The 19,444-nt window shown below is 36.5% G+C and overlaps 1 protein-coding gene across 4 annotated transcripts in view; it reads right to left on the bottom strand.

Moving 5' to 3' along the window:
* Positions 1–19,444, bottom strand: part of UBR3 (ubiquitin protein ligase E3 component n-recognin 3) — a 108,917-nt gene that overhangs the window by 76,491 nt on the left and 12,982 nt on the right. For 2 of the 4 annotated variants that reach the window (XM_027911537.1, XM_027911538.1), the window contains exons 2-9: positions 18,236–18,375; positions 17,692–17,850; positions 15,905–16,048; positions 15,266–15,315; positions 12,958–13,024; positions 9,062–9,192; positions 3,795–4,023; positions 474–653 (exon numbers count right to left, since the gene is read on the bottom strand). In XM_027911537.1, the coding sequence (XP_027767338.1) occupies positions 474–653; positions 3,795–4,023; positions 9,062–9,192; positions 12,958–13,024; positions 15,266–15,315; positions 15,905–16,048; positions 17,692–17,850; positions 18,236–18,375 (1,100 nt within the window). Of the gene's footprint in view, positions 1–473; positions 654–3,794; positions 4,024–9,061; positions 9,193–11,531; positions 11,624–12,957; positions 13,025–15,265; positions 15,316–15,904; positions 16,049–17,691; positions 17,851–18,235; positions 18,376–19,444 lie in introns of those variants that run through there. The other 2 variants (XM_027911539.1, XM_027911540.1) reach the window with 2 other exon arrangements.

Raw genomic sequence — 19,444 nt, 5'->3', positions numbered from 1 at the left:
TACATCTGGGTGCTGGTCCTCAGAACATTTATCAACACTGAGAAGCTCACCATTTTTAAATATTTCTTTTAAGTAATAAAAATAATTCTCCATAGCAACACTTAGAGAAAGAACTAGATTTATCAGATTCATTTCCTCAATATTTAAATTTAGAACTTCTCCAGTAAAACATTTCTAGCACGAGTTATGATCTGTACTTCAAGTACAACCTCAGAATTCTTGCACCATGAATCTCAGTCGACTAAGTGTGATGCGACTGTCTTGTGTGAAGCAGTTGAAGAGCAAAGATCCATCAGATAATTTTTTTTCCATCTACTTGTTTTCTAGAATATACTGTTCTCTTCCAGGAATACAAACTTATGAGAATACTAATGAATTAAATATTTACATACAGCATTGTAAGGATTTTGCTACCGTAAACAGTAAGCTGTCTAAACATCCTTGTATTAGTACTGATTATAAGTGTCACATACCTTGAAAAAATGATACAAAATTCATCCATGTTACCAAAAGACCATGATCTTCCAAAAATTTCTTTGCCACACTTTGGTGTGAAAGTATGTTTATAAAATCACTGACCAGGGGCCAGTAGGTATTATTCTTCAGTAGTGCTTCCCCACAATTCACCACAACATGTAAACTATTTTCTTCATCTACATTTAAAAAAGAAAAAAACCACAAAACAAAAGAAGAAAAAGTTATTTTTTCCCCTTCTTGTTGTAACTTATAAATAATAAAGTTATAAATAATGTAAAAATAACAATTAGTGTGTACCGTAATGCTGTCGTCAGACATACACAGAGAAAATGGCAAAAAAGAAGAACAGTTCTTCTCTGGTACCTGAGGCTGTTTTTTCATCATGGACTCATCAATATAGATCCCATTCAGTGGGATCCCACTTATACTTTGAACAGTTTTGCAGCCATTGAAAAGCACTGCATTAGTAAAACCATCGCAGTTGTGCCTCTGAATACTCTCAGGAAGTATAAAAAGACCAAACATTACAATTTTTATTACCAACACCTGAAATCTATTTTGAATTTGACATGCTCCCAGTAAGCAAGCTACCTTACAGCATTCAAAAAGAAATCTGGTGATCAAAACCTACACTGGCATAGTGATCCTGAAAAAAGCAGAGAAAAGTATTGAATTTGGGACACAAAGAGTTTTTATGCAGCCTATCAAAGACTAGGAAAGAGAAGGTTGCATTAGATGACTTGCCTTGGGATGGCTCTATTCCAGTAAAAACACACTGAAGGACCCTTGTAAATACCCTTTACATAGTGAATCATCCATAAGCAGCACAGCACAGCCACAGCCAAAAAGAAACACTGTTATTATGGGACTCCAGTCTTGGCTGACGAGGTCCATCTGTATGTATGTAGAGTGGTTCCCTCTGGCCTGTCCAAGAGCAGGGTAACACCTCTGCCTGAACCTGCTCAAGGACTTTGCAGAGTTCCATGTCAGTCACATGTTGCTGAATCTCTGTCCTAATCTACTTTAGATCAGACAAATCCCAAGTTATTTCAAATGCACAGTGGCATTGCTTCTTATTCAGAGTACTCTACAAGCCAGGGTTAATGTCATTTAACGAGGACGGTTTTTCAAAGGATGAACCATCACCAAAACTTTTCCTTTGGGGGTATAAATTCTTCTCCCATGAAAAGTTCATTAGGAGGAATGTGCTGATAGAGAGGAAAAAAGTCTCCAAGAACATAGGGACATACATCTTCCTAGAGAGCCGTTATATCATCTGCATCCATATTTCTCCCCCTCATCCTTTCACACCACATGTGAGAGAGGTAAGGTGAACTAGTAACATTTACAAAGTTGGTATCAACACAACTCCTAGGTTAATTCTGTTCCATGAAGACAGTTTGTGGCAACGTCCACAAATGCCCTCAGTGAACTGTATACTTCTAACAGGTGTCAGCTGTTCAAAAACAATTAGGTTCTGTAAGCAATGCAAAATAAACATGCCATAGCAGACACAATTCCTGCTTCACTTTCTCCTTGCTCCCCTCCAACATGCTTTTCCACCTATTCATCGGCTGGATTTGTAAACTTTGTCTCATTCAGATACTAAACAACGTATTGTTTGCAGTTGCTGCACAAAGAGAAGTCTTCTCAATTTACCTCACCAGCACAGACTTTTAAGACTTCTCAATATTTCCAGTATCCTAAGTGATAACTTGAAATAAATGCAAGATACAAGCCCACAGAACTGCAAAAGAAGGTCACTGAGAATATGAGAGGGGAAAAAACTCAATAAAGTATTTTATGATTTTTTTTTCCTGTCAATTTACAGTATACCCAAGCCCTCATACATGAAGCCGTGAGAAGAAAATGTGGAAACACTGAAAAGCACCAGACACATCCCAGTGGTGGACTTGGCAGTATTAGGTTTACTGTTGGACCCAATGACCAACCTAAGAGATTCTATAATTCTATGATGGTATCTTAGCTAAGAGAAATCACTGGTGCTAAGAAAACAATAGGGTAGCTGCTCCAGGGCTAAGTCTTTTCTCACACATCTATCACAAATATATCTGATGTTAGTTAACTTACCAGCTTCGTTTTACATCATTAAGTACCAGGAAGCTTCTTCAGAGAATGCCTAATCACAGCCACGGCCTTTTTGGCTGCACTTGTGATCCATTACAGAACATTACCACCACCACCATCCCATATTGACCAACAAGTAACATTCGGAAGATGCTTAGAAGTAATTTTTAAATTACATTCCACCAACATGGCACTGATACAGCAAAAATCACTTGATATACAAACTGTTAAATATTCAACATTTTTAATACTGTAAAGCAATCTATGTAGGGCAACAGGAAAACTTCTCATGTTGAAGTGCAGCTGAGTGAGGGCACACAAGAGCCAGATGAGTGAGGATTTCCCATTTCAGTACAGTCACTGTTTTAGGCTATACACAGTTTTAGGTTACACACAGAGAGGACTCTGAGACAAGGAATACTTCAGGCAAGAAAAAATACAATTTCATGCAAAAGTTGATGACACTTATTTAGCAGCAGCACTCTGTCTGTCTAGAGAGTGCTTTCAGCTTCAAAATAGGATAAAGAGGGCTGAGAGGCCTGCAGTCTGTTAGGCACATCAAAGCATGAAAAGTCAGCAAGATTCATTGTGACACCATTTTTAGATTAGGACAGGTAAAACAAGGAGGGTGGAAATAGGACAGTTTCTTTCACTAAAAAAGTTACACAATGTACAAAAGTTATACAATGTTCAAATTCAAATTGCTATTCTGTCAAACAAAAGCTTGATCAAATTACTGTATTTACAAAGTACTAAATTATTCTCCTCTAATTTTATATCAAGTTTTATTAAGGCAATCACAGGAGAGAAAAATTAAAACAATTTTGAATACTCCAAACAGCTTGTGAAATACTTTGAAAATATTTTAAAAATTCATAAATGTCTCACTTTCTGTATATAATTCCTCATTCAAATAGCTGTTTCTGCACTTTACCCAACAAATTAAGCACCTGCAAGGTAATATTCTGTATTCTGAACTATTTAACATTCCTACAAAAAAAAAACCTAAACAACCCTACAAACCAAAGGATAAAACATCAGTATCACTCTTGATAACTACCTTTATGTTTCTAGGAAATTTTGATACTCAGCCTCTACCATGTATTGCTAGATCCTGTGCATTTTTGGAAAAGGGATTGGGGGAGGGTGGATGGTTACTCAAGAAAAATTAAGTTCTCTATAATCAATTTATTATCCACAGAATGAAGCAAACAAACATATCAACCTACCTTGCAATTCACTTTTAATAAGGCAACTTTCCATCATGTACAAGAGAACAGTGACCATAATATCCAGCAGCTGGCATTCTTCTGTTACTTGGCGTGCTAGTTCTTCATTGCTGAACAACTGAACACTGATATGCACAATTCTGTTAGACATGGTGTCTGATTCATGGCTTTTCTTCAGTGTTTTCATAATAAAAGCATAATGCTGAACAAAAGTTTTTGTAAAAGCAATCTGCAAATTATAAAGATATGTTGATGTTAACAAATATCATTAAAAAATTATAGCTTTATTTCATTATGAAATATTCCTTTACAAAAGTACAATCAACATTTCCTGGGAAACACCAGTTGCTATGACAAACCAAAACTGATGGTGTAAGTATTCCATGGTTAGTTTCTAGAAACAGTCCACATGAAAAGACTTTATTTATAGAGAGGGGTAACTCAAGCCTCTAATTTTATTACCTTTCCACAAAATCTAATCTTCTCATTCTACACTTCCTACACTAAAAAAACTGTCAGAAACGTTCAAACAATGAATAGAGATGGTCTCAGCATACATCTGAAAGTAGTAACAGTTCTAATAATTAATTTATCCTTAATTTTTACATCCTACAACAGGATGTAAATGATACACTATGAACAATGACTCAATTGTTTGGGGTTTTTTTAAAAGGAGATTGGATTTAAATGTATCAATATATATAGATACAATATGTACTGTACTATATAATTCATATATAGCACAGTTTTGTGTCCTCCATTAGCCTCAAACTGCATTGTAAACCAAACTTTTGCACTGCATGTACATGTGGGCATATCTGCCACCTTCAAAATCACTTCTCACTTAGTACTTTAGGTTCTGAATTAACACCATCTGGACTTGCTTGGCTTAGTAAGAAGACAAGCTGTGTAGTGATAAAAATGTTCAGATCAAAGTCTAAAAATCCCTTGCCTATTCCTTCTTAAGTATTAACCTTTCATAAACATAGAATTAGAATTTTTAAAGCCACACTCAGGCAGCTGTGTTTTTACCAGACCATACACAAATCACTTCTTTCACCTGCCTTAGACTCAGTGCTCCCATACTTTTATTATTATAAATACTACCATGTTTCTTCTCATCTAGAAAATACTTCCAAAAATATGACATAATGCTGCTGTTGAGTCCAAAAACTGTCTCTTCCAGCAAATATCCTCCAAAAAAAAGGAGCAGGGTGGGGATGGGGATGTCACTACAGGAAACACTGCAAGACTACTTAAACTGCCTTCCTTTCTCTGGTCCCCAGTGATGGAAACGTGTATAGTAAGTGGCAGTGTGTTCTCCATACAGCCCCCAGCACAATGGGAACCGCTCTCAGTTAAAGACTTTTCGGAACAAGGTATCTGCAATACTTCAGCAAAGTTAATACGTATCATTCTGGTATTTCAGATATTCCTGTCATACAATTTCCTTTAAATGAAAGCTTTAAACAATTTTAATCACTGGCAGTAACACTTATCATCAAGACATTCACACTATTAATGTTAAGCCTCAGACACAAATGACGCACCAGATATTTTAAGAAGTTATATTAATGCTGCTAGTAAAAAAAGTATATTTTTTTTACATATTATTTTTTTGTACTGTATTATGTTTAAATAGGATTTTTGGGTTCTGAGATGTAGGAACTATGTATTACTTCTTTTACACAGCCCTCTCAATTTAAGTTGACTGCAAATACACTGTCCTCTAAGGACAAATTTTGGATTTTTTTGTTTCTTTATTTTAAATCAACATGCATCAAAATTTTTTGTGCCTCACTCATATACAGTAATGAACTGAAAGTAAATTTGCTCTCAATACAGTATAATGGTAAAGACTCTGTATTACACTGAAGCAAAGGAAAGACAGAAGCTTTTCTCCTGCATTCACGTGGAAGTAAAATAAAGAAATAAAACCCTTTCCAATTTTGAGAGGAAGAAACTAAACTCAAATCCAGAAGTTAAAAAGCTGAAATACTGGGGTAAGCTGCAGTCCATATGTAAGAACAGCCACGGTAATCAGTCCATCCACCTCAGAATCCTTTCTTTCAGTGGCCTAAGGTACATAAACAACTAAGGGAAATTACAGATCTGAGTAAAATGGAGATTTTGACGTAACACATCCTTCCAAATACTCAGCTTCCAATCTTCTGCGTGAAGTGGCTTCCTAAGACACACATGGTTTCTGTATATTTAATTACCTTCACTGACTTACTCTCTGTGATCTTGTGCAGCTTCTAAATTTCTAGCCTATCGAAAAACAAGGTTAATTTTTTCAACTGGCCTTTCCTCTTGGTGGCCACTCAACAATCCCAGAACTTTTAGGTGACTAACATCAACCCCATGTTTCAGTTAGAACTTACATCTCCCATGTTTATTCTCAACCCTAAGAAGAAGATATTTCTACCAGCTGAACACTTAAGATTCCAATAGAAAAACTGTTCTACAGAATTTGAAGAACAGCATATCCAGGGGTTATTGTTGTAATAGCTGCCTCAACGGTCTCTATGGGAGATGCCTAACAAGGCTCAGCATTTTTGGTAATTATGACTGTTGATTCATTATCTCTACCAGATTCTTTTGCATTTTTTTACTTCCAGTATTCCAGATTTCAGCAAGGCTCCGCCCTTGGATGATTTAAACTCTTCCATCAGCTTCCTGTTTACTGCCAACGCATTCTTTGCCTTCTCCTTGGTCACATGAAGGTCTATTTCTCTGGTCTTTTGTTTTTCCTCTTGTCCACACCATCACACCTTTAACTTCCTGGAAGCTTTGGAAAATTTCTCTTCAGTTTTCTTTTTCTTCACTTGTAAGTCTTCCAAGCTTCAAATGTCAGAGAGTGCTGGAAGGGCTGCCTCAAGCACAAATCTGTAAGGCAAAGACCACACTTTTTGTTGGGCTGTCTCTCTCAGGTGCCAAAGCGGGGAGAGAGGGAACAGCTAGTTAACCCAGGGTTTTAGCCCACCCCTTTCAACATCTCTTTTCAGTGCTGGGAATCCTAAAAGTGAAGTTTGTTTTCTTATTTCAAAATAAATCTGTGCAACTGAGATTGCTGGTGGCTCAGTGGCTGCTGCCCAGGCAATGGTGGATCAGTCAGCTCTAATATGCTCATGTTGGAGGTCAGAGATTTCAACAATTTCAAAGCATGCACAGATAGCCAGCTCTGTGCTCTGTGTCTGGCCAGCTCCCTCAGTGTATCAGAAAACCAAGCGAGGAGAATTCTGCTGATTTAATGAGCTAAATCACCTCAGAAAGCATCGGCGAAATTGTACAAGAGCAAGAGCAGACACAGAAAAAATTAGGAAAGTACATGTGGTATAGATGGGATGAGAGAAAGTAACAGAAAGCTGAGAGATCACTTGGAACAGTTTATATCCCTCCAGGTATTCCTGCTGTTTTAGAATGCAGTGCGATTAATCAGAACCCAAGCCTTTTTTCCCAAAAAGCTAAATGTGAGCCTATAACATAAAACATTCTTCTAATTCATCCCAAAATGCTATGTTCTCTCTCTTTACACGTAAAAGGCAGGGCCACTCCTTGTAAATTAGGCACAGTCCTCATAGACATATTTAAAATTCATGCAGCATTGACACAGTTTTGCAACAAAGCACAGGTTATCTTGGGAAAAAAACAGTGTTACTGCCTCCCTAGTATTGCCGTGTGATACATTTCCTGCTCCAAGTTTCCTTACTACTTAAAAATGCCTTTGAGGCAATCACAGCAATAAAATAAACACAGATCTTAAAAGACTTCAAATACTTGGGATTTGTGCTTCTAATAAAGTTTTTACAGAGAAATTAGTTGTTTAATGAAACACAGTATGAAACTGGTAACAAAAAAAACCCTCAAACACACAAAAATGTTTAAAATCTTCCAATTTGAGCATGCAGTTATTTCTGGGTAAAAGGCAGACTATTTCCAGATAGAGGTGGTACTCAGTAGAGACCAAATATACCATGGTCTTCGTTCTGAGCGAAGAAAGGTGATGAACACAACGAAGTAAGTCACTGAAGACTGGCTTGTTGTCAAAGGAAGAAAGATCCCATGATCATTAAAGGCTGTTGTTATTACATGGTATATAAAAAGGGAAACACAGCAACACTTACCAGATTCTTCCATGTGCTGCTAGCAGCTGGTTGTTTTTACGGGCAGGAATTTTGCTGGCAATGGATCAGGAGAACTGGATGTCCATGTGGGTCCCCAAATTATCAAGAAGAATGCAAGCTTCATGGTAAAGGTTCATCAGTTAAGAAGTCCCAATCTCTCCTCATGTATTAGCGACCAAGACGAATCTACGCCGGTACCCCAAATGAAAGTGGTGTCTTGACACGGTCACAGTATTGCTGAAAGCCCATATCTTCTTCCTTGCAAGTTATCTTCATGTCCTTTGTTTTGATACAGCAAGGTTTTAAGGGGACACGAATACAGGGCTGTTCCACCATAAACAGACATTTTTGAAGAAATCTGCGTGTCCAGACTTCCGGATTTCTTGATGTTTGTCTCCCAGCAGGGATTGAGAAGGTCCAAAATATTTGCATGGCCCAAGAGTATGACATGATCAGAGCAAAATGTTAAGCCTTATTGCTATGTGTACTAGGTCTTGGGAACATGTGGAGCAAACAACCAAACCTGGCTGCGCACCAAGATTTAAAACAGGAAGATGACATCCAGTCTCCACAACTCCAGGCCAGGAGATACTTGGTATGGACAACTGCAAAACTCTGTAAGGAAGCACCTGGAAGGCTGCCAAAGTCACCTAGGGCATAGCTGCAGCAAGAACACTCACACTGTAACCGCCTGCATGGAGAAACCACTGCCTGCTACAACACTTGAAACAGGAATGAAGTCACTGCAATTATTCACCAGCCATACCACACCACAGAATCATACACTGCTGATCCACATATTTTAAGTGATTAAACCCTATTTTGCAAAGTAAAATAAAACAAAACAAAATCCAACACATGCAAATATGCACTTAACAGCCAAAAAGGAAAATAACAAAGCATGAGATCAAAATAAATTCTGCTGCTCCAGAATTACCCATCTTATCTTGTCCACATGACTCTTCAAATACTAAACACTTCAGACCTTCTAACAAAATACTCAAAACAAGGTAAAAGATCTGCATTATTTTACTGCTTATTATTCAAATATAAACATACATGGTCTCATGCAAGGCATTATGCACACTGAGAATGTGAATAAGAAAACCTATTTAGGTTTGAATGAAGTAAGGCAAGTACCTTATAATCTTGATCTGGTAGCATGTTGAGTAAGAAAGTCACCATCTTCTGTGGAAACTCATATTTTATTGTCCAAAATAATAATTCTTCTAGAAAACATTTATGCTTCAAAACATCCATGATAGATTGATCTGCATAAAAGGTTGGAGCAGGGTATGTATAATGTATTAAAACAATGATTTTGCAGTTTCACTCAAAAAAATTCAGGAACAAAAATTTAAGAACATCTTAGTGCATTCTGTAAATAATTTTACTTTTTTTTATACACTGGGAAAATGAACGTGACCAACAATGCACAGAGCCAGATAAAAAGGACCTCCCAGAGAAGCCAATGAAAGTTTTCACTACAATTCTACCACAAAATCCAATCTTCATTGATTACATTGAACCATATCACCTTACTGTAATAGCTGCACTGATTTTAATGCACCACAGCAAACTGCACAGTATTTACATGGCCACTGAATCGAGGGAAACAATGTAGACTACTGTTTGACTGAAGATAAAATAGCAAAACAACAAAATACCTTTATAATTAAGTGACAAGTTCTATCACCTAAGAAAACTTTACAAAGCTCTAAACAAACTAAATAGAAGCAATAATGTATCCGTTATTCTTATTTTCCAAAGCAATATATGTAGTTACTGGCCAACCACAAAGTTGTTGGTTGGGGTTTTTTTATATAAAAATTACCATAATTAGGTAAAATTACCATAATCAGGTACTAACTCCTTTGTCATCTTTCCCCATTTAATTCCTGGCCATTCACTCTGCCCCCTTACTCATGCTGACAGTACATCCCTGTGGGGGACCTATGTAGGAATCAAGTCCAGGCTCTTTCCATTCTGTCAGCTGCGTTTTCAAGCAGATCAGTTTCCTGATTGCAAAGCTGCAAACTGACCTTTGCTGGAATAAACTGTTTGTGAAATTACTGTTTGACAGGGCATAAATCATATTAAATCAGTTTTTTAAAATACTACAATATGAAGACTGATTTTTTCAAGAGGTTGATTATTTATTATTTAAAACCACAACAGGTATTGTTCATTCCAGTAACATATGAGGACTAAAAAAGAAAACAATAATAATACTCCTCTATATCTAGAAATCAACTACACCTGAAGATACATAACCCCACACAGAAAATCCCATATTCCAACGGGAACGTATGAAGTGCCCCCACCAGCACACACCCAAAAACACTTAAGCTGAACATCATCTGGCCTTAAAGACTCGTGTCTTCACTGAAGTATGGCAGCTTTAGAGACTGCACTGGGTAGCTTTGTGCCTGTTCTAAGCAGGATAGGCATTTGTGCTTTTCCTAAGCAGGAATTACCTCCATTTTCCATCATTATCAAAGGTCAGAGTTCCTCAGACAAGCAACCAATTAGCCCAAATTTAAATGTTAGTGTTCTCCTAAAGACTCCAGCAAGCCACAAAAGGGGCAAGAGTATGTTTTATTCAATATATTCTACAAGCATTGATATAAAAACATTACCTTCACAGAGTCATGAAAGGTATTTTAATATTAAAATATTTTGTAAAGCATTAGACATCACCTACTGCAACAAACACGTGATGATCATTTACGTTCTGTTCCTCTCTCTCGTTAAGAAATAGTGTGTGTGATCTGAGTGGCCATGACAGCTTGGTAGCCGTGCAGACTGATGTCCTGTGTCCACAGAACAGACAGCACAAGTTTAGGGACATGCCAAATGCCCCTGAGTGTGAACACCAGGCATGGAGACAAGTGACAGAACACCTCATCTGTCACTCATGTGCAGCTTTCTCTGAAATGCTGAACAGTTCATATCAAATACTTTATGTAGCAGTTTCAGGCAAGGACAGAAGAATACTATCCACTTACACCTGCTATAGAATTTAAGTAGGCAGAATGCTCTTACCCAACTTGGAAAATTTGTCAAGAACACTGGGACTAATGTTCCCACTCCTGTGAAAATTACCACATAATTTTAAATTTCTTTAAACAAATAATAAAAAAAAATAGTGCCTGTGGGTTTAAATTTGTCTTAAATGTCTGGTAGTTCAGATGGATGCAGCATGTAGGTTTTAAAAGAGAGTAAAAAAAAAATTCTCTCAATACTCAGTCCCATACCTGTATCAGTCAACCTCAGCATAGAAACTGAATTTTCTTTAAAGAAAACTTTCTTTCTTTCCTGGTGCCACAAAAGACCTCACAGTGTTGTAAGTATCTCTCTAGAATATGAGACTTGGCATTTCAAGATGTCCCCAGTATATAAATAACCCTCTATGAAGACAATAAACCACTGAAAACCTAGGATGGGACAGGGAGTCTGCTTATAAGGAAAAGGTAAATCTGTTTCTATTCAATACTCAGTTTTCTAAAATTTTCTTTCCATACTCTTATTTTATACCCTATTGGACATAAAATATGAATACTGAAAACTTCAGAAAACTATTTGATATTTAATAAAAACAGATACTTACCCTTCCCCCATTGGCAGACTCCCTCCTCTGGGGCAGATATTAGGAGCTATCAACATCAAGAGCACAGTCCATGTTGGGATGCCTCAGAGGGGGAAGACTACAATCCTGGGGGGAAATGAAATGTTGAATTCAAGTATCACTTTTCCTGAAATGCCACTGCTGATCCTGGTATCCTGATCAGGCAGCTTCTAAACCTGAACTTCCTCCCTGCCTATTTCCCATAATTATTTATTATGCACCAGAACAACACCGCTTTCTTGTGTTACCTGACTAACTCATCTTTTAGACAAGCTAGCAGCCTCTATAATTTAAGAGAACTTTCCTTGGATGTCTCTACATTTCCTGCATTTCTCCAAAACTACCACCTCTCCCACATCATTATTCCCTACCACAATCTTTCACACGCCATTTTTAAGATTATCTCTTAAAAACAGAGATAACAACTAAATGCCAAAACATTTAGTTCTCTGCTTTTCCAGCTTCCTAATCCCTTTTTCCTTCAATCTGAAAACACCACAAACAACCAATCTTACTTTGCCATGCTCTTCACAACATCTTCATACCATTCTATTAATTCATAAACCTTTGTGTTTCAAACTCAAGCTCCAAACATTCACTCTAGAGATCTTTCAGAAATTTTATTCCAACTTTCACCAGTTTTTTCACTCAAATGTTCTTTTCTCAAGGCTTGCAATTCTTTGTGCTTCCTACGTCAGTCTCCTTGTATTAAAAAAAAACAAACAAACAAACAAAAAAAGCCTTCTTCACCTAATAATAGTATTTCAATATTATTATTTAAACACTTTTTAGCATAAAAACATGTCAAGAACAGGATAGGACTACCTTGTCTCTAGCCTATGGTCATTCTTGAATTAAAACTTGCGCTGACCTGAATGTGAGTGCTACTCATGTTGGATTACAAATTTCAGACAGGACTGATTTCAAAATAGTGAAGTTGTTTCAAGGGAGACTCTGTTCAAGTATCTTATCTTAACATTACTAGAACAATACAGAAGGACCAACTAGAACCAGAGATAACCATTCTCGCCTGGCTGAGAACACAATCATATTGTACAACGGCACAATAAAAAAAATGGTAAGAACAAACACATCAAACACTTCCTTGTAAAGCTGTATTGTAGCCTTGACAGCCACTCAGCTGAAACTGGACGAATTTTTGGAGGTTACCTCAGAACACAGAGGTGACAAAATGTCAGCTGAGTCCCAGACAGTGGTACTCACACAAGGGAAATCAAAATTGCCAATTACCACATTTTCACTTGCTATTCCTTTTCGGACTTTGCTGTGTTTAATACTTGTCACATGCAGCACTGTAGTGCTTGGGAAGTGAATGAGTATCCCTAGATAATTTTCAAGACAGACATAAAGCAAATATGATAAACTGAGATCAGTACTGTATAAATACCTTTGGTGGTGCTGCTTAGTTTCACCCTCTTGCGCTTTCCCACACCTTGGCTACCATCCTGGTCCTCCTGGGGGAGGGGAAGAGTTTAAAAAATTCATGATCTTATACTTAGAATCTTATTGCCGAGAGGTGGTATGCTCTCAAAACTCTGGTTTAACTACCAAGCTAAAACAAAGAAGCCCTGAATATACTATCTTACTAGAAAAATGTTTTTACTGTTTACAGGAGCCATGGGCTGTGTGCAACTATTTAGAAAAAAACACTGAATTTTTCTTTTGCCTTTTTCCCCCCTCCAGGCAACATTATCATCTACAAGTTCAGACATATTCATGTCTTTCATTAATTCTGTAAGGTTACTTGCTTTGATTTCTAAAACTGACTGCTAGAAAAATGTTTAACACTACAAAATTTCTAACTTGCACATCCAAGGTTTCCCCTTATCCACCTGTAGCATTTGGGGGGTTTTGTTTACTAAAAAATACATCAGTCAACATATTGTATATCTAAGTTGACAATACAATTAACTAGACATTTTCTAATCAATGTAAATTTCTGACGTAAGAATACAGTATTTTTGACACCTTTAGGAGGCCAATTCTAATTGCTTTCTCCCTACAGAATAATGCAAACACTTTACACAGGCACTTGTCACCAGAAGCTTCCAAGGTACTCCACAAATGAAATAACAAAAGTTCAAAAATGTAATGCAAGTTAAAAACATCCCCACCACCACTTCACAAAATCTAACACTGGGTGTTAAAAAAGCATGTAACATTACAGAACTATATTAAATGCTGCATGGATCTTTACTAACAATGGTAGTCTTTACTGGAGCTAACGAGACATAATTAATGCAGATATCTACTGTTACAAATAAGTAATCAATATCCTTCTCCAAGGATATGAGAAATGCCATGTTTTATTTCCAAACTTCACCTAAATGATAAAGAACCCAAACCTGAAGGAGTTACAATCATTTCTTGGGGAGAATGATTATTCATATTTTATATCTAAGGACTGACCAAAAGTATGGGGTAAATAAACGGTCTGAATTTTCCTATCCTTTCATTATCTCCATCTGAAAAGTCATTTTAAGATGAGCTACATTTGAACACTTAGACCACGAGACCATGGTTCTTGTGAACACAGGCTACTTTGGTAATTCAATGGGGAATGAGTCATCCAGTTCTCGGGATGCTGGCACTGCCCACTCCCCCATTAGAGGGGCCAAGTACTCTAACAAAAAAAAAGTCAGACTTGCTGGGATGTTCCTATGAACTTCAGGACTCTGCAATTCAAGCTGTAAAATTTTTTCACCATCCTGAAAAAAGCATCAGTGAAAAAGTTAATTTTTTATTTTATAATCTTAATTGTGTTCTGCTTGACAAATATGAAATGCTAAAAAAAGAAAGCCCAGCCCTTTCATCCAAAAGTCAAAACAGACTGTGGAGGTAGAAGGCTGAAATGCTTATTAGAAAAATGATGTTACTAGAGAAACGAGGAAAAATGGTCTTGCTTTGTGACTTCCTCTCCTCTGTTACTCCCATATCAGTGACAATGGGTATTTACAGGTTTTTTTAATACCTTGTTGTACTTCCTTAGAGCAGAATAAAACACAGTCCGTGATTGCTTTTATCACACTGAGGAATAAATATTCTTATATTAGATATCTCTTTACATTATTTAAAGTTTATGTTACCCTACCAAAATGGCTGCTAAGGCTGACTGGTTGAAATTAGGTTTTAAATAGTTTAGAAAAAAAGATGAGAATAAATTGATAAAGTAACTCCAAGAGAATTTAACTTTCTTCCTTAAATTCCCCTTATTTATTACAGTTCAATCTAAAATGAGATATTCTCTTTTTTACTCCCACTCAATGTGTTTGGTAAGTAAGGTCAAGTCTACACTTGGGAATTTATCTACAGCAAAATTCTCCCTGCTGCTATCTCCAGTTCAGCTGGATTCTCAAATGCCAAAACTGCTAACACCATTCATAGCATTACATGCTCTAAGTTGGCTTTAATCAAGCCCAATTTACTTGATAGGGACTTCTGAAATATCTAAACAGGTTTCTTCTACGTTACATACATAAATTAAACTGAAACAGTGTTAGCAAAAATAAGGATTGGTCCTCAGAAAATCAAAGGCATGAGATCTACTCCTTTATACCTCCATTTTTCCTAATTATTAAAATGGGGATAATATATATGCCAGATAGAAGAGTTAAAGTTTGTGGGATTTGGCTGCAAGCATTCTCTCCATTTAATATTCTGTTGCAGTTCATTATAGTCTTTAAAAACAGTCTCACCTCATCTGAAGAATCCCCTTGTCCTGATGCTGCCGTAGCACCTGCTAAACCTTTTGAAATAAAAAAGTTCAGAGATTCCTTTCATAAATCTTATACTGAAACGACAGTACTTTACAACATTTCACGAGCCAGTATGAAATAAAAAATTACATTTTTTTCAAAAGATACATAGCAGTGGACTGAGAAGTTGGAGTAACACTTCCAAATACATTCCATTGCAGAATGGAGTTAATGTGCAGAATGGAGTACCGTGTTAATGGAGACACGTTCTTTCAGAAATTGAAAATGGTCATCGGTGAAGAAAAAAAAAAAAAAAAAATCCACAGCACCCTTATAAGAAGAGGTGGTTTAACTTAGTTGCAATGACAAAATTCCACTACGAGCAATTTCATCTTGCCTACTCAAATTCCACTAATGCTATGGCTGGAAAAATGGGGCTTAGTGTATTAGGAACAAAAAGTTAACATGTTTAGCTTTGTTGGTAGAAATAAAATGAGTCCTGTAATTTGGTAGTGCAAATAACAGGTGATTCCTTAAGTTTCATTAAGATTTGGTGTATTTAAAAATAAACCTAAAGAAGAGTTTATATTAAAACCATCAACAATCAAGTCTTCTCTTAGAATATATCTGTACGCAAACCTTGAACAGCTAGTGTACTAGTTCCAGCTCCTTGTTCCTGCATACCACATGCAATTTTATCCTCGGGAAATGCCAGTCCAGAGCCTTTCAAAGCAATGAGGTACTTTTCGTGACTTTTCTTTGTACATGCATTCTCTCCAACACCTTGAATACACACATAAAACAGCATTAAAGCACAGCAGCAGATACTTGGTTCATATACTTCATATTCTATATCAGCAATCTTAAAAACAGCCCACAATGTTTTAATAAGCTGTACAATTATGCAACATAGAAGCTACAAAGTTTTTCCAACTGACGAAGGCCAAAAGGTGGGTAACTCTTAGTTTTTCCCCTCCAATACACAATTGTCTTCTAAATTATGTACTCCATTTGTATTTTACCAACACTCCCAACATTAACACTACAGAAAAAAAAAGCATGTCTTTTGATATTTCAAAACAGTTGGTTTTGGACAGAAAGGACGGGGACCTACAATTTCCCATGGAAATGCAGTAATGGTAATAGAGCATGTATAATTCCTAATATTTAAAATTTTTCTTCAAAGTTCAAGTTTTGACAGCTGCAATAAATGGAGACTATTCATAAAGATGTTGTAATTACAACTGTTTGATGAAGCAAAGTCACACTGCATACTCAGGAGATAAAATTTTCCACAAAGTAATGGACTACAAAAACCTAACACACTTATTATATAAGGAAAAAACAAACTTTGAAGAAGCAAATTCTATTACAGGTTTAAAGAAAAAAAAACAGGAAAAAGACAAGAGCAACTTGGTAGCTGTGCACCTTATGCTTTCCAAGTCAGAAAGGCAGGTTTTGCTTTAAAATCTCTTTCCTTGCTTTCCCAATTCCGAAACTGTACCTACTGAGAGACACATATTCTGCATTCCAAGAGTCCAGATAAGAATGCCTTACTTTCCCTTCCCTTTCCACCTTCCTATATCAGGAAATCCATCACATATAGGAAAAGTCATTAAATTACCCCTTTCAAATATTATTCAACAGGAAAGAATAAGAGGAAGGAAGAATAAAGAACTACACCTGAGGCAGCTGTACTAAGTGTTTCTTCTTTCACCTAAAGATTTGGAGATTGCCTGTTCTTAAACTTGCTGCTGCCCAAGCCAGTTATGGCAACTTAAAACTACAGTAATTATTATTTGTTCCATATCTATGCAAAAGACTCTTAAAATACACTTTCTAGTCACAAGAAAATAACATGGAGTTAATTTATACCAGGTGGTTTGGGGTCAGCAGTGACTGCCCAGCATTTTCAGATTCATTGTGATTTGGTACAGGATGGAATAAAGAACGAAGAGGGGGATGATGTTTCAAAAAAAAGATGGAAAAGGCTTTGCACAGAAGTGCAGGACAGACAATGGCCTTTTGCCATTCAGGTCTCCTCCAGCAGCCTCTGTGAGAGCAGATCCCACAATATTCCACTTTGAATAACCTTGATATGCCTACACGGAAGTACCAAGATACCATCTTCACTTCACTTTGAAGAGAATGGATTTCTTACAAAAACCTTTTTGTAAGGGTATTTCTTTATACAGTTATTTGGTACACAGAAAATCAGAGGTTTGCTCTTACACATCCTAATAACAAATGTTCTTAGTCTCACCTGAAGCCTACCCTCCTATCAACAACAAAATATCCTTAAAAACATGTTCTTCTGTGTCTTGAGAAGTCAAATAAAAACACAGAAACTGAAGTGACAAACAAAATTTATGCCCTCAATTCTTCACAGTTTGAAAATTTAATTATTAGAAATAATACAAACATACCAGAGCTAAGATCTTTGTAGAACTGTTGGTTAGTCAAAACCTGGGTAAGAACTGATCTCATTGCTCCTCCCATTTTGGTCAAGTCTTCTAGAAAGGTAACATGAGGCTCCAAAACCTGGAGGATTTTATGAAGGTCTTTCTCTGATGGCAGATCAAGAGCTGAAAACCACATAACAAGAACTTTTGGTGTAGATGCAATATAATTTGGACAAGATCTTCACAAGCAGAACAGTCATGACCACCACAAATGGAAATAATTTATATGTTCATAATGCTCTAGAATTCATACAAACAAGTTTCAATTTATACCTGATTTCATTTTCTGGAAAAGCTCAACACAATGCTAGGTAACCCTTAACAAATACTTAAGCTCTCCAGCAGACAATAAAACCAAATTGCACAGCCAGGCAGTAATTTTGTTAGGAAGAGAAGCACAAAATACATAAACTGTAGATACCATTCACGTACTGTATCTTCACAGACTGCAAAGCAACAGATAACAGCATGGTAAAATATGTCAGATACATGCAAATTTAAAACATACCAGGTTCATTATATCCCTCTCTTAAGTGTTGAATAAGACTAAAGATGAACTGTGGAAGAACTAATTCTGACATCATCAACAAGTCTTTCGGGACACATGGAACATTTGAATTTGATTTAATCCGGTGTCTTTTACAAAACCTATAAAACAGATGAGAAAAACGTTAGCCAAGCACAGCTCAGCAGTGTTAACATATACTAAGAACACCATTACTTTTTCCATTTTTCAGAGCTTATATGCTTTTACATTAGAGGTGGTGTGGAAATGGTATTCTGAAATTCCAGCTACGGAGGCCAGAGAATTATAAAGGTGCTATTTTTTCTCCCCTTGTCAAAATTCACATATCTAACATCCCAGTTTCTTCCTATATGTGTTAGAAGTATCTTCATTGAGCAATTAAAATGACACTGACTTTCCTTTCTGTGTAATAGTTAGGGCCTGAACCAATTCTTCAAGTCCTCATTCAGATAATGACTTTTTTTACTGTCTTTTTACATTATAAAAACAACTTCCAAAGGCATAAGACTTTGCAGGGTTGGTAACTAAGATTTGCTTACCAAAGGGTGATGGAAACACCCTGCAAAAACTGTGCAAATTGTTTCATTTATAAAGAAAACATTTACTGTTTGGAGAATTCCTGCATGGTAGTAGCCGCCGAGGCTTGGCTAATGCACAATGACATGACGTTGAGCCAAACTCCATCAGAGCAGACAGAATGATTTCCCACTGACTTAACATGAGCCTGACTCGAGAGACTGAATACTTTTCAGCTCCCAAGCTATTTTTAGTAAGGACATTTACCACCATCAAAGAGTTATTTACCCGTGTCAAAAAAGACGCTAACAAAGAGTAGTCTAAAAATACATCATGCAAGAGTAAACTCTACTGGGAAGATTCACTAAATTTTACCCCTACTGTTTCAATACAAAAATTCAGAAATTAATACAATTTTGTTTGAATATGAAAACTGTTTCCTAGAACTATTCATGTCTTCACTATATTTGCTATGTCATATTTTCTGTAATTTCCAGCCTGCTACTTTCTACAACATAAGCCTTTCTTCCTTGAGAACCACTGAAGAATCACCTTCAAGAGAAGAAGGAAATAGAAGAAAGCCACAAAGTAAGGATCTGAATTTATGTTGCAAGCAAATAAAACCAAAAAAAAAAAAAAAAAAAAAAAAAAAAAAAAAAAAAAAAAAAAAAAAAA

The sequence above is a fragment of the Empidonax traillii genome, unplaced genomic scaffold (genome assembly GCF_003031625.1).
Source record: "Empidonax traillii isolate 1590-97213 ecotype Southwest subspecies unplaced genomic scaffold, ASM303162v1 scaffold33:size3420811, whole genome shotgun sequence".
NCBI classification, from domain to species: domain Eukaryota; kingdom Metazoa; phylum Chordata; class Aves; order Passeriformes; family Tyrannidae; genus Empidonax; species Empidonax traillii.
The sequence above is the reverse complement of the archived record's forward strand: the minus strand, read 5'-3'. Positions and strand labels throughout refer to the sequence as shown.